A 23308-nucleotide genomic window follows, 5' to 3' on the forward strand; every position below is an offset into this window, starting at 1 on the left:
TGCTTGGGGCACTTGGAAAGCCGTCTCTTAAGCTTTTTTTCCACAAACACCTTCCTGTGTGATGAATGTAAAGGTGAGTCCAAAAACTTGGACACACTCCAAGTTCTGCATGAACAACATGCTTCAAATGCTTTTGTGCGTTGGTTACGATACATGGCACGGATGGACGTCCCCGACCCTTTGTTTTTGGACATGCTGAGTTTTGTTTGTTTTGGAATATTTTATATCCAGAATGGTGCTGGAGTTTTTAGCACTGCTACCTCACAGCTAGAAGGTCGCTGGTTCAAACCCACTGTGTGTGTGTGTGTGTGTGTGTGTGTGTGTGTGTGTGTGTGTGTGTGTGTGTGTGTGTTTTAGTCATTTGGTGTCTGTTTGTGCTCACGCTGGGCCTCTTTTAGATAGTTTTAGTTTGCAAGCATGGGGAAAACGTGCAAACAGCCCTAACCACTCCACTACCACACTGTTTGTTTGTTTTTTTATGGATTTTGTTTTTGTTCATATTTTTAACAACAAATATGAACAATAACCTCGGAAGCTCTTGGGCCACTGGACGGGTGCATGTTTAGTGATTCTTTTGTTTTTCATAAATGTAATAAAATGTTGTTTTGACTTAGGTATCAAGCTTGGATTTCTGTTTAATCCTTATAGGCAAGATTACAAATAGTGGAAAGATTCTGGTTTTGACCAGTCCTCCAATGGCTACGTGCCAGGGGCCACGGAAACATCCTCCCTTGTATGAGGGTTTACGTGTTTATCCATGTACTTTTATTAGATGGACAAACTATGAAATAATAGTTTATTAAATTTGGTAACTTTGTTTAATCTTAGTAGTGGATCAACCCTGAGGACTGTATTGACCAGCTGTCTCTAAATACTCTGTCCCTGGTTGATTTTTCAATGCTTGCACGACTAATTTTAAAATGACAATCTTGTTAACGGGGTCTTACACTAAAGAGGCATGTCCCACGCAAAATGCTGCCATGATTATTAGTTAAATTAAAGTTATTAGTCATTAAACCAATGCAACAAAGACGGTATAATTATACGAGGTAGTTAAAAGGTACTAGTAAAAAACTGGGAAAGAAAAATATTGCATGTATACAGTTGTTCTGTGTAATGTAATTGTAAAAAGTATTATGTTGTGATTTATTTGCTGTTTCCACTTCACTTTCACAGATGACAGTTCAGCTCTTTAATCGCTGCCCCTGGTATAAACCGAATATGTGAGGATTTGCATATTTGCAGCTTCGAAGTCAATATTACATGATTTTAAATGTGGTTTAATTGAGCTGCAGACATCACTTCCACTCATTCAAACACGATGTGGTAGATTCTCTGCATATACTTTAATATCCCAGTGCCTTTTCTGCCAGCTTTGCTGAGTCACATATTCTCGGAGGAGCTTCCCCACTGAGGCACAACACCACTCTACACCTTTAGAGCATCATCCTGGAGCCGTTGACTTCTGGAACTTTTTGACACATGTGATTTTTTTTTTTTTTTTTTTTTTTTTCTGGGGTACATCTGCCAGTACTCTCGATTTTCCCAGTGGGGTGGACTGTCCATATGCATGACCCTGTAGCTCTGTCATGGTTCTGCTCTGTAACTGCACTGAGCAGGCAGCCTGGGATACACACAGGAACCACACACAATCATAGGTCACAGTACTCTTTTATATTTTTGTGTGGTTTTGTGTCTGTGAATGTAATTTTCTGCTATGCAATGTGTTTTTATATGTGAGTATTTAAATAGGAATTTACAAGGTAATCTGGTGTCAAAGATGAAGACAAAATGCATTGAGATAATCATAATGTATCACAATACTATAACTTTACTGTGCTATTTTTATGTGTTTTTGTGGGTTTTTAGTGTATATCTTAAAAATTACGACTTTGTGGTTCAGTATGATCCCAGGCTCTAGCCTGGCCTCGGTCTTTCTTATTGGGAGGAGAGTTCACGGTATCCTGGCAGGGGCATGTTTCTAACTGTCATAGCCTCGATACTGGTGTAGCACAGGGCTCAGTTCTTGGTCCTCTTCTTTCTTTCTATACTACATCACTGGCTTCTCGTCATCTGCTCACATGGCTTTTCTATCACTGCTAGGCTGACGACACACAGCTCTTCCTGTCCTCACCACGCACTTCTGCCTGTCTCTCCGACATCTCTGCTTGGAGGAGAGAAAGGCATCTTCAGCGTCTTTCATCAAACCCTTTCACATGATCCAAAATCCGTCAGCATGTCTCAATTTTTTCATTAGCCAAAAAAGGACTCATGTCACACCACTCTTCAGATCTCTACACTGGCTTCCTGTAGCTGCCCGTATCAGTTTCAAAGGTCTGTCAATCCCTAAAGGGTGGACAACTCAACAGCTCCTGTTTACCTCAACTCCCTCATTCAGGTCTTCAATTCCTCGCTTTTACTGCGCTCTGCCAACGAAAGACATCTAGTTGGCCCCAGCACCCCACAGAAGGCACCAAGCAAAACTCTTCAGCTCAGTGATCCCACGATGGTGGAACAAGCTACGAAACTCTGCACGATCAGCAACCTCACTCCCAGTATTCAAACATCTGCTGACACCAGACCTCTTCCGCACCTTCCTATGCACTTAAATCTACTAAAAATATAATAATAAATTTAGGTTTTCTCTTTGACTTGCTTGCCTTGTACCTTACTTGTAATTCACTTTGGATAAATGCGTCTGCCAAATGTAAATGTAAATCAATTCTTAACTTGGGAATTCACTCCACCAATCTAAAAAGCATTGGAAACCAATCTTTCTGCAAAGGTCTCCAAATTCGATCTCAATAAAAGATATTGTTTGGACAAAGTTTGTTTCTTTTTTCATAGATCTTGTGTGGGATGCGCTTGCTGTGTGAAAAACACTTTAGTCTGCAGAGAATCTCCCACACATTGTGCCATTATATCTACAAAAATAAGCTGCACTCATACAAATTGCTGAATATTGACAATAATACTTATTAAAATCATTCCCCCAAACACCAACATGTACACATGACTGAAAGCTTTACCACAGCATTAACACATAGGTGGTTGTGAAGGCAAACTACAATACTCTTTTGTGCTCAAATGTTCCAGATGCACACGTTCCTTTAGGATCATTAGCAAGTGCAGACTAAATAAATAAATAACATTTATTTATAATCATGTTGTCCAATATAATAAAATGGATTAAATCTTTTCAAGCTTTTCAATAAATGTAAGCATCTCTACAGAATTTGTATGAATCATATGTTAAAGTTTTTAATAATTATGTTATGTACTGCTACATATGTTCTGCAAATGAGCATAAACCTTTCCTTTGCAAACATTCTTGTCTGATACAGGATTATAGCTGTTCAACAGTCCTGGGCCTTTGTTGCTGGAATATTTGTTTTATGATGCGCCAACGGTTTTCTATTGGTGAAAGGTCTGGACTGCAGGCAGACCAGTTCAGCACCGGTACTCTTCTCCTGCAAAGCCATGCTGTTGTGATGGATGCAATATGTGCTGAAATATGCAAGGCCTTCCCGAAAGGAGACGACGTGTGGATGTGGAGAATAAATGTTGCTCTAAAACCTCCAAGTGCTTTTCAGCATTGATGGTGACTTTCCAGATGTGTAAGCTGCCCACACCATAGGCACTAATGCCCCCCCCATACCATCAGAGAAGCAGGCTTTTGAACTGTCCGCTGATAACAAGATGGATGGTCCCTCTCCTCTTTAGTCTGCAGGATGCAGTGTCCACGGTTTCCAGAAAGAATTTCAAATTTTGATTCATCTGACCACAGAACAGCAACAACGCCATTTTGCTTCAGACCATTTTAAATGAGCTTTGGCGCAGAGAACATGGCAGTGTTTCTGGATCGTGTTAACAAATGGCTTCTTCTTTGCATGATACAGCTTTGACAAGGAGATTTCTCCTGATTCTCTGAATCTTTTACATTTACATTTACATTTAGTTGTTTAGCTGATGCTTTGATCCAAAGTGAGGTACAAGGCAGCAAAAATCTAAGTCAAGGAGAAAACATCAAAGCGAAGTCCTATCAGAGAAGTGTTTCCGTTTCATGAGATGCAAGAAAGAGCAGAAGGTTTTTTGATATTATAAACTGTAGAGGATGAGTCTTTACAATTTTTACCCTGAGAAATTTTTTTCTTAAACTGTTTCACAATTTTTTGGCACAGTTTGTCGCAGATTGGTGACCCTCTGCCCAAATCTATTTTCGAAAATGTGTTTCTGAAATGGTCCTTTTACTCAGTCATGTTACTGACCTGTTGTCAAGTGCTCCTCGTTTTTATTTTTATCTTTGGTTTGCGGCAATTACTTTTCTGAGATGTGTTGCTGCCTTCACGTAAAAAGGTCTCAGTTTCAACATCTGACATGTTGTTTATGTTATACTGTGAATACAATATGGGTTGATGAGATTTGAAAATCATTGCATTCTGTTTATATTTCGGTTTTTCACATCGTCCCAACTTTTTTGGAATTGGCTTTTTAAAATGTTGTCGTATCTCAGTCCCGGAGGGGGCTTGTTATTCTGACTGAATGTAGCTAAGCAGAAAAAAGATGGGAAAAAAAGTTTCCATCCCACAGAAGAGGTGGAGTGAAATAGAAGTGTGTTGTGTCTAAAAAATGAGAATAGACAAAACTGAGCCGTCATAATTATATGACTTCAGTTAGCAATGGTAAACTCGTTCCTGCTGAATGCTGCCTCACTGTAAATGATTCAGCTGTTCCCATCGGCGAGCAGCTAATCCTTTTGAAGTCGGAATACCTTCTGAATGTATCTCTCACTTGGCTACTGTACAATGCCCACAAAGATCAAACAGACTGCCTTGTTCTCAAGTAATAAGTCACTGAGGGGATATGCCAAAATATGTATGATCACATTAATTGCCTGGCTGCTGAAGCAAATGTATTTCCTTCTATTACCCTCCACATGCCAGAATGCTGAGCAGTCAACAAATCTAATTGTGGTTCCCCTCCGCCTGGCCAGAAAAGCCTCTCTATCACTGCTCGGCAGTCACAGAGCACCGCTGGCAAAATAGCAATCTCATTCCCTGTCACCCCAGGCTCAGCTGGCTTCCAGACAGGCTTTCCATCTTTGCTAAGACACACCGCAAGATGATATTTAAATGGAGTGGGCAATTAAGATGGATCAGTGGATGTACAAATCGTATTGATCTAGGACAACTGTGCAAGTCTGTGGCTGGACCTGTAATATAGAAGCAAGACGGCTCGAGCCGCATTGCAGGGAGTGGTTCTCAATTCAGGAACTTTGACCTCTCGAGGGCCGTGAGTCAAGCCATTAAGGAGCCTCCGTCGGCCCAGTCTTTGCACTTGCGCGTGTTGGCCTAGGCGAAGGCGAAGTGAGCCGACACTGATATTCAACTTGCTTCTTTTGGCTCTACTTTGTGTAGTACATTAACGTAGATGCCACTAAACTTCCCATTGACTTCCCTACATCAAAATATCTCTCTTTTGTGCCTCCAAAAATGCCTCCGGGTGAGATCACGTGGAGGAATCTGTAGTTCAGAATATGTTATCTTGTTGCTCATGCTACGAGTTTGTGATAATGTTCAACCTGCTTTTCCAGAGCTGCCCTGCATGACATCATCTGAGCCTCTAGTGATGAAAAACTCCTCCAGGTGATGTCATCCGGAGGCTAGAAAGTCAAGGAAAGCAAGTTTAATTGCCAGTAGTTCTTTGACATCAGTTCGATGCGTCACAGCCCCAGTAGCTCTGCACCTCTTCAGTGTTGGTGAATGCAGTTTTGGGCTGACTAAGTTTTTTTTTTTTTTTTTGTCTTTTGTGGACGTTTTGAGTTCACTAGTGGACAGTGGCACACTCACTGAGACACTACTACAAACGGGGAATTAAAAATATGATGATTTTATACAATAATTCTGACATAGTAAATGTTGATACATCATTAGGGTGTCGCCAGCTGTCAGCACATAAAGTTGTTAAAATGAGCTCCACCTTTACCCTTTGACCCTTATTTTTCTTTATCGATTTCATATATCAGTATTGTAAGGTACACTTTTTTCTTAGTGGAATACTTTAGTACTTTAAATAGAATATAATTCTGCCCATGCTGACTCTCTTAGCACCACCAGTGTTAATGTTCTGGCTCATGAATGTTTTCAGACACAGACCATATGATACAGTTGAACAGGCAGAAGAGAAGGTTCATACACTGAATCAATGTTTTTTTTTCAGGTTAAAACTGTCGCACCTCAGCACAGGATTTCTGTTAAACCTTCTTTAAAGTGCACTTATAATTAGGGCGAACAAAGAGTGGTGGATCATATTGGCGTAAAATGGCAATTGTGAGAGAATTACTGTAGTTTAAGCATAAAATAGTGGAAAATGTCAGATAAAGAATCTGCACCCTATAGTGGCATCATTCAACTCTCTGGACATGTTAATCACATCACAGGAATGAGAGGCGATAATAAAAGTAAGTGATGAATATGAGTCACTAAAACTGCGCTGTGAACTGAGGCGCGCAGCCAAACAGCGCTCTCCGCTCTGCCAACGCGGGCTCCTCCGCCGGGAGGGGGAGCGTTCACAAAACTGCAGCCCAGGCTGCTCTTCGATGTGTCGCCTGTTTTCTGCGGAGGTGTAGCAGTCATGACAGCCTCGAACACTGGCCAGCACCCACCAGCACCGTGGTTCGCCACCCAGCACCGCCTCCTGTTCCCTCAACACGCGGCAGACGCGCGAAATGGGCGCATCGCTGTGACTTCTTCCTGTTTTCTCTTGCGTTGATTTTGATTTTTTTTTCCTTGCTTGTTTTAATTGTCCCGCAGTGACCATCGACTGTCTTTTGGACTGCAGCAAGTAGTCGTTTGTGTTCGGTGGTCCCCACGGATCGGAGACATGCCGTCTGTCTCGACTGGAAGCGCTGCAGTTTGGGCTGAAATACGCTTCGCTACTTGACGGATTCAAAGTTGCTGCAATGAAGACTTCGGGGAGCGATGCAGGGTTCACGTACTTGGGGAAAGCTGAGGAAAGAGACGGATATAATGACCTGGAACATCTACCCCCACTGCTGGAGGACGAGGTAAGCATACAAGGAATTGTGATTTATTAAAAGCAATGTTGACTTCAGAATGGCAAATTATATAATCAGTTGAGTAAGTTAATAACTAGAAGCGTTGACCGTGTTCACTGATGAATATAAAAACTGGACCCGCTTGTGGACCCACACCAGTGCTCTTGGATATTCTGGCATATTGAGTTCAATTTTCAGAAATAGGCCACGAAGAGGGTTTTTGGTTCATGAAGCTGCAGAATCTTTCCATTTGCACCTCCAAGACCAAAACATGTCATAGGTCTTGCACCATGCGGTGCCAATCAAAAGTTCGGATGCACCTTCTCACCTAGTGATGGTTATTTGTTCCTAACTCTAATGAAGTGCGTTAGTAAGCAAAAAAAAAAAAAAAGGTGCAGCTAAAGATTTTTACATTTTATATTCTTTAAAGTATCAGCTTTGCAAACTCAGCCAGAGCTTTATGAAGTGGTTACCTGTGACACTCCAACAATCCTGAAGGATGCTGAGCACTTGTTGGCTGCTTTTAGTTTCAGCCCATCGTGGGTTTTTTTCCTCAGGTCAGTGGAGTGGACATGTGATCAGAAATTGTCCTTTATTGGTCAGACCTGAGGACTAGTCGTCCTCCTGGACAACAAATGATGGTCCCACCATTAGATAAGACGGTGTGTTGCTGGGTGATGTTAGCCGTGATGCTTTAATGGGTCTGAAATTCTGAATAAAGTGGTAACAGTCTCACCAGTGAAGCTCATCCAAACCACGACACCTCCTCCTACAAGCTCCATGGTGCGAACCACAAATGCAGATGCCATCTGTTCAACTTCTCCTTGTCTCACAAACACATGGCCTCAAATCTCACATTTAATTTAAACCTGTCTTGGCCCAGGCTGTTGTCTTCTTCATAATGGTCTCAGTCAGGAGTGGATTCTTTGCAGCAGTTTGACCATAACAGTCTGATCAGAGTATCCTCCGAACGATGGATGTCGAAGAGCAGTGCCGTGGGCTCTAAACTCAGCTGCCTTAAAACGGCCGTCAGCATTTAATGGTTTGTGCAACTGGAGTTTTAGAATCTCTAACATTTCTTGAAAAATTCCAGATTGAGAGCTCTTTATGTGTTAAAATATAGCGTTGACCGTTTTTAAATTGCAGTTGCAGACTACTGGACATTAGGTGAAGGCACTTAAATAACAAGTAACGGGCTGGTCAAAGGGTCATCGACCTTTTGAACATGTAGTGAAATTCAATCTAAAGCACATTTAAAAGTTCTTCATTTTGTTTTTTGAAGTTTACTCTGGGCTTCTTCGTGGTGCTACATTTGATATTTTGGATCACAGCATTCTTTTCCGAGTATCTGCTCTTTTAAAGGATACATTCACTGACATTAAGCCTGTGTAAGTAGTACATATAAATGAATGCCATTAAACTTCCCTCTGACTCCCCTGTATCAAAATATCTCTCTTCGTCAAGCTGAAAAATGCCTCCTGATGACATCACTTGAAGGAACCTTCAGTTCGGATTATGTCATCTTGTTGCTCATACTATGGAGGTTGTAATCATAGTCAACCTGCTTTTCAAGAGCTCCTCCAGATGACATCATCTGAACTCCTAATGATGAAAACATTCTCTGGGTGATGTCATCTGGAGGAGTTTTTCAGCTAGAAGCAGAAAAATATTTTAAAATAAGGAAATTTCAAATGCTTTCATGTACATTTACATCCTAAGCTAAAGCCATAGAAAGCAAGTTGAAAATTGGTGAAGTTGCCCTTATAGACCTTTTCAGTCTTTGGGGGACCTTTTGTCTTTCTCAGCTCCTCTCAGTGTTGGGCTGCAACACATGTCCATTGTTTGTCCCGTCTGTTTTACTCTGTACATACTCCTTCTATACTTTAAAAAATATGGTCTTATTTTCAACAGTTTCATGGACCAAAATTGTCCTTTGGTCATGTTGACTCACCCTGGTGAAACCTAGGTTTCCTTTTCGATGGGGATTTTGTAATTGATAAAGAAATCAAATATTTTTTTTTTCTTTCAATCTGTGTGTTTTTCCAAATATCAAGCTGTTTTTGTCTCTTCAATACATATAAAAAAAGGAGTTCCTTTTTTTTCTGTTATGCACAGCCTTTAAACTTTCCTTTGTGCAGCTGGTCTAAAATGTCCCAATCTCCGGATGAGAACATAGAAGCCTGAGCACATCTCCCCTATACCAGCTTCTTTTCACTGGTTTCCAGTTCACCACAGGATCATTTTGAGGCCATTATTGCTTTTAGGTCACCTAATGGGTCAGCACAGTCCTACCTCTCTGGGTTTGTACATCCCCAGACATCCTCCCGAGCACTTAAGACCACATGCCCTTGGTTGTTCTGGAGTCAGGCTGAAGCTCATCCCCTTCAGTAGTCGCTCCAAAACAGTCCACCCATCCACATTAGGGCAGCGCCAACTTTGCAAACCTTTGAGTCCCGTCTAAAAGCCCATGTTTTCTCATTACTGAGATGGATTTCTTCTGCTTCTGCTATTTCTGTACATCTTCTTGATCAGTTCATTGTTGTAGCAGTTTGGTCGGCTTCTTTTGGTTTTAAATGTGCTTATAAATCCATTGACTTGACTCATTAAAGTATAGCCCTTTCTTTCAGTGGCCTAGAGAAAACATGAAGCACACCTGAACCTTAAAGCTGAGAGGCAAACTTATGTAGGACAGCATATTTAACTTGAGGGGGCTGAGAGATACTTTCAGCATCCCCCTGCACTGTTCTCAAGGGAAACTATTTATGGGGCTGCTAGTGCTGCTGCTGCTGCTTGAAGTGGCACTTTTCTGCCCTGTAATCGTGTTCTACCATAGCAGATCACGTCAGTAGACTTTGTTCACAATCAACTGCAACTTGGCTGCACCGACGTGAGATTAATTGTTGAATTTTACAAAGGTTACAGGCATTAAGGCTTTTCTCAGCTTGAGTCAAAATAAGTTCCCATTGTGAGATAATCTGGTATATCAACAATGTCATGGAGAAAAAAATAAGTTCATGGTAATTAAAGTTCTGGATGTACAGTTTGACAATTGTTGCTTCAGACTTCCACTGCTCCATCTGAGCTGAGGGCGGCTTTTGTGTTCACGCCGGACACAAGATCCTATAATTATTGACGCAGTGAATTGACGCTTTATGCTGGAAGCTGCACGGTATCTGTGAGATCAGTGTGACTGGTAGGATAAATAGGGGCATCTGTGAATAGTGGATCACAGATGATGCAGTGTGTTCATTTGGGCATATAGCATCACTTCCTGTCATAAAAACGTCTCTGTGTGTGTGTGTGTGTGTGTACAGGATGTCATGTACATTCTGTAGCAAATGCCCTTCATGCTGAAGGACATTCAGGATTTTCTGCTGCTTGTGTCCAAATTAGGACACTGTTCTGTGATCTATTGAAATAATTTAAATAAATAAAAACCAGGCTTCCAACATTTTAGGAATTTATTGTTAAGTCCAACAGACCAATGGGGTTTCAGCATGTGTACACATACAATTACGTGGTTTAGAGGATCAAGACTAAGCACATACTCGGTTCAGAGCTCAGCTACTTCTTGCTGTTTATCCTACTTAGTAAATACCAAGGGTGACATAAAACACATAATTACAGGTGTTTTACCTGTGGGTGACATTTATTAAGGCTCGAGTAAAGTTTTCTAAGACTGGTGGGCAAACAAAATACAAAAATAATAAATTGCCTGCTCCAAACTTTGGTCCAAAAGGCTTCAATTCTAGCCAACACCTGGTGGATCAAACCCACAAAAAAGTGGGTTGAATATGTACTAAATGTATTAGATCAGCCAATGTGGATCCTAAGTCCACATGGCAGAAACACAGTTAAACTTTTGACACCATCACTATCTCACTATGTCCGAACCTTAACACCTTAACCCTTAAGTGCATGTTCTGCACGTAGGTTATAATAAATCTGTTCCCCTGAAGTCCGTGAATTGCGTTTTGAAACCTGGTCCCTACCTGTACACATTCAAACGATACAGTATGCTCTCAAACGAGTCCTCGCTGTAGACTCATGAAATATACCTGAGTCACGTTTTTTTTTTTTTTTTTACGCTGACTTGGAAATTCGCTGCAGCCCTAATTCTTGCATTCTTCCCCTTCCTGTCCTCAGGTGGACCTGGCTAACTAGCTACAAGCTAATTGTGAAGAAACTAGACAAATGGCTGAATTAAGCTCTAGGCAGGTAATTTGTAAAGCTCAAAGAGGCTTCATTATTAACATTTCCCCTGACACACTAGCACCGTTTCAAACCAGAGCACTCACACAGGTTCAGCCTGCCCCTGGACAATTTAGAGAAATTCTCTTTTGACCTATCTCAGTGTAAGCTGATGTGTATTCTCCACAGGAGAACGTGTCTCTGGCAGACATCCTTTCTTTGCGGGACAGCTGTCTGTCTGAGGAGGAGGTGTGGGCGGTGTGTGCAGAGTGCGCTGTGGCCCTGCAGAGCATCAGACCCTCCCATCTCTTCCACACCCTGTGTATCACACCAGACACTCTGGCCTTCAACGCCCATGGTAACGTTTGCTTCATGGAGCAGCTCAGTGGTGAGTCCACAGCACACTGACACATTGTTATTTACGTACGTGTCCAATAACTCGAACACCTTTAGGACTTTTATGCCCCTTGATTTGACCCACCCTTCTTATTGTTTATCATTGTTTGGATGACATTTAGCATGTTCTGCTACTGATGCAGGCACAACATTTGCAGTAAGAATCAGTTTTGCAACAGATAACGATACATAACAGATAGATCTAGAGTTTAATTGTCTCTTATCAACAGAAGCCACAGTTTTCTCTTCAGCCGTTTGTCGCCCAGATCTGTACAGGTTTCACTTTGCAAATTACTGCTTGAAACCATATCGGTGTCTCACTGGCTCTGATTGGCACAGGCAGCGTCTTTTTCCATCCTGGTACATCAAACAGTTTTTCCTTCTCATCCTCTTTTCTATCCCATTTCCTTTCATATCTCTCATAGTATTACACACATATGCATGCAGGTGAACATGCGCACAGTTAGCACACACTGATTCTGTGCTCTGGTGCCAAATCTCACAACTTGATAAGCATTGATTAGATCAACAGAGTGCAAGAGTTGCCAGAGGTATCGTTGTTGTGGTAACAGCTTGTGTAGCCTATCAGCAGTCAACCTGCGCTGCTCACACACACACACACACACACACACACACACACACACACACACACACACACACACACACACACACACACACACACACACATTACTGAGATAGTATGACATCCTTTTGAAGTGTTGCATTCATTTTTCTTCTCTTCACTCAGATCTTTAGTCAATAACGGAAACGCTATGAAGCAATATTTTGATTACTGTGTTAGTTAAATCCTCCCCTGCCTCATTTCTCATCAGGCTTTGGTGCCATCAATTATGAGTCATTCTGTGGATGGAGAAATGAACCCTTTTCGCATTAGTTGCTCATGCTGAACGCAGCACATCTACTGTACTGTTTACCATCGATCAAAAAACACGACACTCTCATGTTGCTGAACAGTTTCCCAATTCATTTAACTGGATGCTTTTTACGGTGAATTTTGCCCTCCAGCATTCAATCCCAGCCTCCCACACAAACCAGCTCTCCCTGGAAGGCTGTATAATAGAGTGACCTTGAGGGCTGTAGAGTTGAGGCTCGGTGAGAACAGCTGCCACCACGAGGACTCATCAAAAGGTTTAATTTCAGCTAATTAACTATTGCGCTAATAACAGGAAGGCAGTTGTACGTGACTGTGGCAGCGTTGGTTAAACCAGTGCACCTGGGCAGAGTAACAAAATGTCCTCTAATGGTTTTCATGCAATGATGACTAAGAAAAAGTGCTAATATTCCCACAAGGTTTGGCATCGCAAGCTGTTCCATTCGTAATAAAACCAGACCGGCTGTGCTCAGTGGGGAAAAACAGTCAGCCCATTTGGAGAGCGTGTTGAATCGGTGATACTGCTCAGCTCATGCTACCTGTTGTGCTAAAGCGCTGTAGGCAGACATGACTCACCGAGCTCTCACCATCACCCCGGAGGCAACTGCGTCACTCACTACGACTGTCTTTTCCTACCGTTATTCATTGCCCGATTCACTGTGTTACAGCTCTGCTTATCCTCAACGAGTTACAATGTATTGACCTTCTTTACTCCTTCTTCTTGTTTGTTTGAACTGTCAACCTCTTTGGGAGGAGAGGAAGAGGACAGAGGAGGGAAAAGAATAGCAAAGGAGAGTGAAAAGAAGGTAAAGGATAGGAAGGACCAGATAGAAAAGAAAGGTAAGGATAGAAAAGGAAGGGAAAAACAAAGAGGACTCAAGGTTAGAGAAGTTAAAGAGAAGGAGAAATGAAAAGGGTAGAAGATAATAGAGGAAAGAGAAATGACAAAACAGAAGAAAAAATAGTTTGGAGAGCAATGAAAAGAGATAAGAAATGTAAGAAAGAGGAGGTAAGGAGATAAAGAAGGGGAAAGGAGGAGGGATAAGAAAAGAGGACAAGAAAGACCAAAGAATAGGAAGGGAAGAAGGAAGGAAGTAGGTGATGAGAAGTGAGGAAGAAGGCAGGAAAGAAGGGGGGTGGGGGCTGAAATGGAGATCGTCCTGTCTGGACCTGGCAGGGAATATCTTAACTCTAGTAGACAAACCCACATCTGCCATGACCCACTTTCCTTTTCTCTTTCTCTCCTTCTGTCTATGTCTCTCTACCTCCTTTTTCCTTTAGGCCAATCAAAGCAGTATACAGTGTGTTTATATGGATTAGTTCTTATATGGGTGCATTGCACTTGTAGCCAGTCTGAGCACTGGCTGTTTCAGAAGGTGGGGGGGGGGGGGCAGCAGCAGCAGCACCTCGCCTTTGTGGCTGCTGCATCTTCTGATCTGCAGATACAGTAGCCGCCGTCATGTTTGTCGGGGATTATCTCTGACACGCGAATTATGCAGATGAAGGGAAATGACTGCACTGGCTCACTGGACTTTTGTGGTTTAGCATTGCTGTGATGTGCTGAGCGTTTGTGCCATTTAAATCACGTCTGGAAAGCAGTTAATGATATTTAATGGTGTAATTCTTGACCTGCAGATGATCCAGAAGGCTCCTTTGTCCCTCCTGAGTTTGACAGCACTGGCAGCACGTTTGAGGTAAGATATTCTGGGTCCAGTAACTGATTTTTAATCTGGTCACAGTTGCGCACACCCCCACCCCTGGGAGTCCCTCAGTAAACCTTGCTGGAGAGCGTTGCTTGTTCTCTTTCCTCTCCTGAACTTTCCCACACAAGCCGGCAATCACTCAGTTAAAACAGTCAAACGAACAAACTGTAACAGTGAAAGAAACAAGGTCGCATCTTGAAGGTTTCATCCGGTCGATTACTGTTTGGATATAATTTTTTATAATTTAGTCTGAGCGGCTCCACCGGAGCATTTGGAATTAAGGGCCTTGCTCAGGTTCACCACAGTCATGTTGAATAGTAAAAAATGAGTAAATATTCATAGTGGAAGGCAATTTCTTTGCTCTTTTTTTCCCCAGTTCTTGTCAAGTCAAGTGGCTTTTATTGTCACTTCTACTATACACAGTGGTTCACAGTACACAGTAGAAACGAGATAACGTTCCTCCAAGAACCAAGGTGCTACAAACAACACAAGCTATGTAAAGTGCAAACAGTGTAGACAGACACAGGACAGGACACAAAACCTAAGACAGTGCCGACCAGTAAACCTATTGTATACTATTTTACAGTACAGTCAAGTGTGCTAAGGGTGTAAAAACAGCGGCATGTAAACAGTGCAATTGCACTGGAATGTTCCAAAAAACAGCAGGTAAACAGTGCAGTGTGGTAAGTGTAGAATAATAAAAGTAAATAAATACATAAATGGTGGCGGCTTGTAACAACTGCGTAACGCTTTACAAAACAAATGTAAGACCTAAGAAGGCGATGTTGGAGGAAGCGAGGGTGAGGGAAGGGGATAATACATACAGAACACAATACAGATGCTGAGCTGGGGCTCTTGTTGGACCTGTGTTGTTTCCGGATGTGTGGTTGTGTCAATTAAGTTTTAGCTTTTCATCATAAGGAAGGTCGACCCAAACCTCTCAAGGAACTGGTCATACGTGAGCAGCTTCATTTTGAGTCGAACCAACGTTTGTGAGGTTATTTCTATCTGTTCTCTTTTTGTTTGTCGAAACTCGAAGCACATTAGAAGGACATCATCTGAGCCTGCATATTAACTTTCACATAATCATTGTTCATGTCTGAACTATTTAAATATCATCTAATATTGTAATACACTGTAACATGTCAGTCAACATGATCCTGTGGCTCGTGACACATAGATACAGCTTCAGCAAATGCACATGCACCTCTGTCCACGAGGAGTCAAAGAGCGACACTCAGCAACCGTAGGAGGAACTAAATGGGACAAGTATCAAATCTTGCAGATCAGGGCTTTAACATCACTTGTGGTCTGAATCTTGTGACGATTTCTACGATGCACTTGTTCCTCTGACTGTTGCACTTAAGCATGAAACTCTTTTAGTGTCGTACTGTTTATTGAAATGCAAAATGCAGTATTATGTACCCGCAGGGTCTGTGTACTCTACTGTGTATATGTATCATCTCGCCAGAACAGTTGTTCTGTTTTCTTGTCCCTGGCTATTAAGGTTTTAAATAAATGTTCACATTAATAATTTATGCTCTTTCAGCACTGACTGAATGGCTCCCTGTAACCTTCATCTTTACATACCTTCCTAACATCTGTGTCTGCTGTGCTGTAGAAACAGCCTTGAAATGTATCTTTAGTCTATCATAGCTACTTAAATGTGCCTAGATTCAAAAGCATTTGGCTTCCTCCACTGAAACACATAATATTAATGTGAAGCTCCCTCACTTTGAGCTGTGTAACTGTTCTCACTATTACAGAATAATAATTATAATAATAATAATACATTTACAGATGACGCATGTTGCTGGTTTTTCAAAATAAAGCATTTAATTGTTCCCGTCTTCAACTTTATTTTTTATTCTCTTATCTTGTGTGTTTCTCAAGTAGGATTTCATGACTAGCTCCTCTCCTGTGGAACCAGCTCCCAGTTCAGATTCAGGAAGGAGAAACCCTCTCTGCTTTTAAGTCTAGACTTAAGTTTATAGTTAGTTATAGTCATGCTGCTATAGGCTTAGACTGCTGTGGGGGGGTGGGGGCTGAGAATCGGGACTGACCCTGGTTCTGCTGGAGGTTCCTTCCGTTAACGGGAGTTCTTCCTCTCCACTGTTGCCTAGGGGTTGTTCAAGGGGGATTTGTTGGGTTTTCTCTATACATCTTTATAGTCTTGACTTTATTCTGTAAAGTGGCTTGAGATGACTTTGTTGCGAATTGGCGCTATATAAATAAAGTTGAATTGAATAGTAGTTTAAGCAAAAGAGGAGTTAGGACCAGCTGAGTATATCCCTTTCTATTTTGGTTATCCATACTGGGATCTGCCTTGCGCATGTGCTCACCACATAAGTACGGGTATAGTCCACTTCAGTTGTTGGGAGTGATTGTTAAATGTGGGATTTGAACTCAAAATCACCTTTTCCCAGTCTGCTGCTGGCAAAGAGCTGACCATAATATCTACTCTCAGTGTAGCAAAGCAAGACAAAAGCTAAGTCTTAAATATATACAATACATGACAATTTAAAAATGATGAGCATCCTGCATAGTTGATGCTTTTTCATGCTCCTTCACACGTCTAGAATAATAAAAATCCACTTTGCTGATCTCTGTACTTGCTGTAACACACAATTGAGCAGCACTCTGATGATGTGTTTTTTTTTTTTCTTTTATCCTCATCTACAGGGTCATGTTTACTCTCTGGGCTCTACGCTTTCTGCTGCGCTGAACTTTGTCATCGAGCCAGAGCTGGAGGCTGAGCTGGGAGAAGAAGTCCAGAAGCTTCTGGAGCAAATGCAGGAGGAGAAACCCGAGGACAGGCCGCTCCTGCAGGTATTAAAATGTTTGCTGACTGTTACTGAATTATAGAAAACTGCATCTTATTAAGTCCAGATGAACAGAAGTAAAATGTCTAGAATTCATTAAAATGGCGTTCATGTGTCAAACTACTGATATTAAATGATTTTTAAAATCATTACTTAGTTAAAAAAGAAACAAAAATACAATTAGTGTAAAAACTTGAATAGATCTTAATGTGACCATCAAAAATACGTATTTATGACATTTACAGTTTCAGTTCAATACTCAATTTTGTAATGACTGCAAACCTTCAATAGCTAATAAAGCTTAACACAGGCATTAAACACATACACTGTTGCCCATTAAGTTGGAATAAATAAAGTATTTTTTACCTCTTCTCATGAAATTATTGTGACAATGTGATTTACTCTTGATAGATAAAGTGTGCATCTTCTCAAAACTTTATTGGTCAATCTTTTCCAAAAATATCAAAGTGAGGACTGCCCACCCTGACGTACCGCTCCCACTTATTTATTTATTTTTAATCCGGGCTCGAAAAATGAAAACACAATTAACCTTAGTAAAAAAGAGGAACGTGTCTGAAAACTATTCCAACGGCAACAGTTTGAACGGTTGATTAAATCGTTACACAACAAGCCCTCAACCATCCCAGAACAGCACTATGTCACAGTTTTGTTTTTTTTATAGCCACAAGTAGAGTCCTTCAGGAGAAGTAAATGGGTTTACAGTAATTATGGTTGTAGCATTAATTAAAGTCTCATTTTCTCTTATGAATATGATATAAACTAAAGCATCTGCACTGCCAGCTGTGCTCTTGGGCAGCATCAAGTGGAAATGCTGTGTCAGTGCGAATGCACTTAGCATTTGTCCTACACGGTTATAGTCAGACGCTGAGAAGTCCCCTTTGCTGTTGGTCTGTCGCAACATAAACTAGACAACAAGTTACAAATGAATGTGAAAACCCAAAAACAAAATGCCGCTTAAACTAGTCTAATTGGTACTGTACACTTTGGGTGTTAAGTTTTGCAGAATACTCTCATCGTGCACATGCATGATAACAAGCCCAGGGATAAATTATAATTTAATTTAAATGCAGGTGTGTATGGCCAGTGCTACAAAACGCCAGACAAAAACAATAAATGATCAGCAACTATAAAGGTCCAACATCATAAAATCAGGCACAGGAAACGTCGCTACTCAAAATATAGCATTTCAGAATTACAGATAGGTCACTACTATGTAGTGAACATCCATAATTCAGTACTGCACAGAGAGATAGAGTGGCTACTTGTGAAAAGCAAAATGCTCAGGTTGGTGTGCTGTTCTGTTGTGTATCTGCCCCATCAAATCATTTTTATTTTGCATTTGCTAAAGTACAAAATAACCTTTGTCTTTCCTGAATATGGCAAACCTGCTAGTCTAATTTTTCTACAGGACATCCTGTCTCTGGCCGAAGCACAGCTGTCTCATACCTCCTCTGCAGCTGTCTGCCGGAAGCTGTCTTCGATTGGGCGACGGGTGCTCTCTATCGAATCCGTTTCAGCCTTTCCAGGTCATTTTGTCATATCTATTTATACATGTCACCGTTGCTGTCTGCTGTGATCTCCCCAGGTACTAATTGCCATCTTTGTGTGTCCACAGATGGACTCGAGTGTGCCTGGGAGGTGCGATGGCACCATCCCAAACCCAGATGTCTGCTGAAGAGCTCAGATGACAGTACCAAAGATCTGTGCTGTGACAGCCCAGTTAAAGCAAATGGCCTGTCCAGGCAGCAGGTGTGTGACAGTGAGGGTAGCTGCTGCTCTGGAGGACGGTCTGATTCCAGTACTCCAGATTGTGCTGCAAAAGTTGTCCAAGTTTGACCTTGTTTGAGCTCAGTTAGCTCAGAGCAGTAGATGTGTTCGCATTTTCAGACGATGAAGGATGCACTTATGCAGCATGGGGATAGAAATACATAGTTTCAGATATAAAGCCGCATCTTACAAATCAGCTCAGAGGTATATTTTTATGTAGTGCCTGTCCTCACATGGCCAAAACTGTTTTACTGCTTTTGCTACTCTGAGTTAACTGTGCAGCGAGTGAGAAATGTGTCCCAAAGTTCAAAAATCCATAAGTCCTCTCTTTCAGTAGTGACGCCATTAAGGAAGAAATGTTAGCAGAATTTCAATACCCACTGTTAACCTACACAAGGTGAGAGCATTAGGATCAGCAGATTTCCTTCTGGTAATATTAACATGCACAAATTGTCTTCTGTTATACAGTACTGGTTTAGTAGTACAGTGTAACTCAATAAATTGATATTATCTGCCACATGAATTAATTAATCTTCCCAAATTGATCAAAGATGCCTCTGTAAACTTGAATTAATCATACTGTGGTCAGTAACACAGTCGCACTGACACCAAGCAGGGAGAAAAAAGTCCAGCTGACATGACTCAACCTACATGTGCTGATAAATGCCACGTTTCAAAACTCCCTATTTTGCTCTTTTTCCTTATGTATGTTATGTTCTGTAGGCTTAAGCATTTTGGGAAGTTTTCTTCATGATGAATAAAGAACCATATCGTTTTGCCATTGAAATAAAGAATACATTGGATGGACGATATGATCATGTGATAACGATAGATGACACCAGTGCCAATTATTAAATGTGTTGTAACAGTGCGAGCTGTCTTAAAACAAATTCTTTGGGTGAAAACCTACAGTATCTGCTGCCTTATTAAAACTTAACAACAGACCTAACTCCACGATGTTAATAGAATATTAATATGCCATTATGCATTTCTTAATGAAGGGGAGCTTTACACCCTGGGTTACGGTAAATGTTCCTCTCATAACATTTGCAGTTAGTACACATTATTGGCACATTAGCATTAGCTCTTAGTCCTTCAGGTTAACGACATTGTATATTAGCCTGTTTTATATGCTTCACAAGTTGGTCAGGCCCTATAAAGTTATGAAATTCATTTTTGGTTATTTCCTCTGTGGTTTCTAAACGCTAACCTTTTGGTATTTCTAATAATTATTTCTGCATTCAGAATGGCTACAAACAAATTACTGCACACTGTTGCGCTGTCTGCAGGTATGTGGGGCCTGGGATTCCTCGCTCTGGGCCGAGGAGATGGACAGCGGTGATGATGGTGTGATCTTTGCCGATGAGATGGACTTCAGGTCCCACAACAGCTCTCCGGTGAGGAGAAGAGCTCAGCAGAGGCTGAACAGGGTGAGAGGGGCTCTTAACCGCTCCTGTTCTGTCCCAGACTCCAACAACCCCCCATCTCTTCCCCCTCCAGCACATGGAGACATCAGTGTCCCTGTGTCTGATCTCACTGAGATTGGAGCTGATGAACACTTGAGCTCCAGCTCTGTGTGGAGTAACAGGTTTCCAAGGCTCAACCGGGGCCGGTCCTGTGAATCATACCCCCACAGTGGCACTGAGGATTATGTGAACCCCTTCGTGGATGGCCAAAGCACACACGAAAACAAGGATCCTGCAGAGGCCTTGTGGATTGAGGAAGGAATGACTCAGGAATGCCATGACACTGAACCTAAGGACTGTGTTGAGCATTTAGCATCGTCTCCCGTTTCATACCAGGGAATGGAAAGAGAACACGACTCTTCTGTGGACCAGAGTTCACTGAACCACAGCCTCTACATGGCCAATAACCACATGACCAAAAGCATGCTGTGCCTGAATGAAGAATCTCAGGATGAGGTTAGTCTGAGTCAGATGGCTGTCACATCGACAGAATGGCTTTGCAGTTGCATCTTCGATTTTTATCACTGCTGTATTTTAAAGTCCACTGGAAAATTGGCAGTTGACCAGTAACAGTAGCTGTGAAAGGGAAAGACTGAAATGTGAAAATGATTCATGTAGTGGGGATTCGGGTCAGTTCAGAAACTGTTTGCTTAGTTTACAATTATTTTCTGTGGTTACGTTTTCTTTTTTTTTTTTTTTGTGCTACTTATCTTCAAAACCTATTTTCACAAAGGCTGGGACACAGTGTAAAATAAATAAATTTAGAAAAAGAGAAAGCAATGATTTGCAATAATTGGAAACCTGTTTTTGATTGCGAGTAGCACAAAGACAACATTATCAAATATTGAAACTGGGAAATTTGCTTGTGGTGTGAAAACTCGGCTCCATTTGATTTTGATGAGAGCAACACATCCTAACCATTGGGATAGTGGCAAAAAAAGACTCACGTTGTATGTGGTGGAACATCTCACAGCTAATGAAGTTAATTTGGCAACAGGTCAGTGTCATGACTGCGTATAAAAAGAGAATCCCAGAAAATGCATCATGATTAAATATGTCCTTAACTTCGTCTGCCAGAATAGCAGTTTCTAAAGGACCTCTGTATGAATGAATGAATGAATTTATCTATTGCCAGATAAAAGTATTCACTCTCAAAGAGACTGTAATCACAGGCCGAAAAGGCCACAGTGATTTGTGAACAGCATAAAACAAATTGTTACTGAGGGTGAGGCATTAATTCAGCTGGAGTGAATTCGACCTATTGAGACATCAGCAAACCTACCAAATCTGAAACTCATGTCTTGGTTTGTTCTTTACTCTCTGTCCAGTGGATCTCTCTAAGACAGTTACTGACTCGTTGTGGACGGAGGCTGACGGTTAATGAGCTGTGGGCTCTCTGCTACACCTGCTTGTCCTCACTGCAGACCTACATAGACTTTCCAGGTGATTTTTTTTTTTTACTCACTTTCCCACGAACATTTCCGAATCCATATACACGAATGCTTCGTTTTCTTTTCGACTCCTCTCTCTTGTTTAAAACGACAATAATGGACTAGAAAATTCCAGAGGAGAGAGGAAAAATAATGCAAATTATGTGGCCTGGCTTGGCATGCTGCACGGAATTTTGTTGCTTCGAGTGCTTCTGTGTAGATGACGTCTCTCTTTTTCCCATCAGCCTATTTATGCCTGGACACAGTGTATGTGGGTTGCGAGGGAGAAGTGCTCTTCTTGAAACCGAAAACCATCGGTATGTTTACTTTAGTCATACGGTTTTGTCTCCCTGTGCTAATACGGAGCATCTGTTGTTCTTCCATTTCGTTAATCTTTAGTGATTTACTTACATAACATAGATGCTGACAGTGCACACACACTCACAGCAGGCAACTGTGCTGACTTCTCTATCTGACTGAGTTCTTTTTAGGATCCCGAGATGATTTCTTTCTTGCTCCTGAATATCAAGAACATGGAATTGTGACTGAGAAGGTCTGTGCAACCTCCTTTCAATTATTATTACAATTAACCTTACTAATGATTTGGGGTTTGTAGTGTTTCCTTTACCCTTTTTTTTTTTTTCTGTGTTGCCTCAGGTATGTGTGTATGGGGTGGCTGCTATTCTCTGGGCTACAGCTAAGTTCAGTTTATCACCGAATCAGAAACTGGCAATGCCTCGCAAGCTGAAGAGACTGCTCCTGGAGATGGCAAAAAGGACGCCCATTGAGAGACCCACAATCGTCGTGGCTAAGAAGGTTCTTGTTTCACTACCTGGATTCGCCTTTTCCCCCGTTTTGTCCCGCATGTTTATGACCAAGCCTTTCTACCCGGCACTGATTGCTCACTCTCTAGATTCTGCACACTATTGTTTTCCCATGCACAAAGTCCCTGCAATTTGCAATTCTTTGCGGCAGTGGCCTGAAATCGATCCATCGTGTGTCTACCATTACTTTTTTTTTTTGGCCAACCCATCATTTTTCTCATTCCAGTGTTCCCACTGAACTCTCTGACTTAAGCTTCCCCATTTCAAAGTGCGTTCCGCTCCCTTCAGCTTCATTTCCATTTGCAAAAAAGAAAAGGAATTGTACAAGTTACAAGAGAGAAATTGGGAAAGTGAATTTATTAAAATAACTACACAACATCTAGGACTCCAAACTCAAGTTTTATATCCATGTTAGAAAAATATAAGTGTATGGTGAAAGTCGTATCTGTTTATCATCGCTCAGGAGATTAATGAAAAAAAAAAAACTATTCAGAACTCTAGTTATTTTTCCTTTGTTTTACTTTGTATGTCTGCTTTTTAATTTTCTATTCGTGCATGCTTCATTATTCTATACCACTGACCTGTTTTACTTTGTTTACGTGTCTTTTTATGTCTAGCTCAGGAAAATACTATAAATAAAGCCTGAGTTAACTTTGCATATCAATTTGCGGATATCACCTTCGGAGAGGGGCACTTTTCCAAATAGACGGATCCCTTTTTAGAAGAAAATCAGTTGTAA

General features: G+C 41.4%; 1 protein-coding gene across 4 annotated transcripts in view; it reads left to right on the forward strand.

The window, feature by feature from the left end:
* The first annotated feature begins 6534 nt into the window (after nt 1–6534).
* LOC137098195 (kinase non-catalytic C-lobe domain-containing protein 1) overlaps nt 6535–23308 on the forward strand; it is a 36111-nt gene continuing 19337 nt past the window's right edge. The window contains exons 1-11 of one of the 4 annotated variants that reach the window (XM_067474167.1): nt 6535–7066; nt 11438–11636; nt 14172–14230; nt 16922–17068; nt 18491–18608; nt 18698–18831; nt 20139–20771; nt 21644–21758; nt 21991–22062; nt 22237–22298; nt 22403–22561. In XM_067474167.1, the coding sequence (XP_067330268.1) occupies nt 6962–7066; nt 11438–11636; nt 14172–14230; nt 16922–17068; nt 18491–18608; nt 18698–18831; nt 20139–20771; nt 21644–21758; nt 21991–22062; nt 22237–22298; nt 22403–22561 (1803 nt within the window). In that variant the 5' untranslated portion in view covers nt 6535–6961. The remainder of the gene's footprint in view (nt 7067–11437; nt 11637–14171; nt 14231–16921; nt 17069–18490; nt 18609–18697; nt 18832–20138; nt 20772–21643; nt 21759–21990; nt 22063–22236; nt 22299–22402; nt 22562–23308) is intronic. The other 3 variants (XM_067474179.1, XM_067474195.1, XM_067474187.1) reach the window with 3 other exon arrangements.

The sequence above is a fragment of the Channa argus genome, chromosome 1 (assembly GCF_033026475.1).
Source record: "Channa argus isolate prfri chromosome 1, Channa argus male v1.0, whole genome shotgun sequence".
Classification (NCBI taxonomy): domain Eukaryota; kingdom Metazoa; phylum Chordata; class Actinopteri; order Anabantiformes; family Channidae; genus Channa; species Channa argus.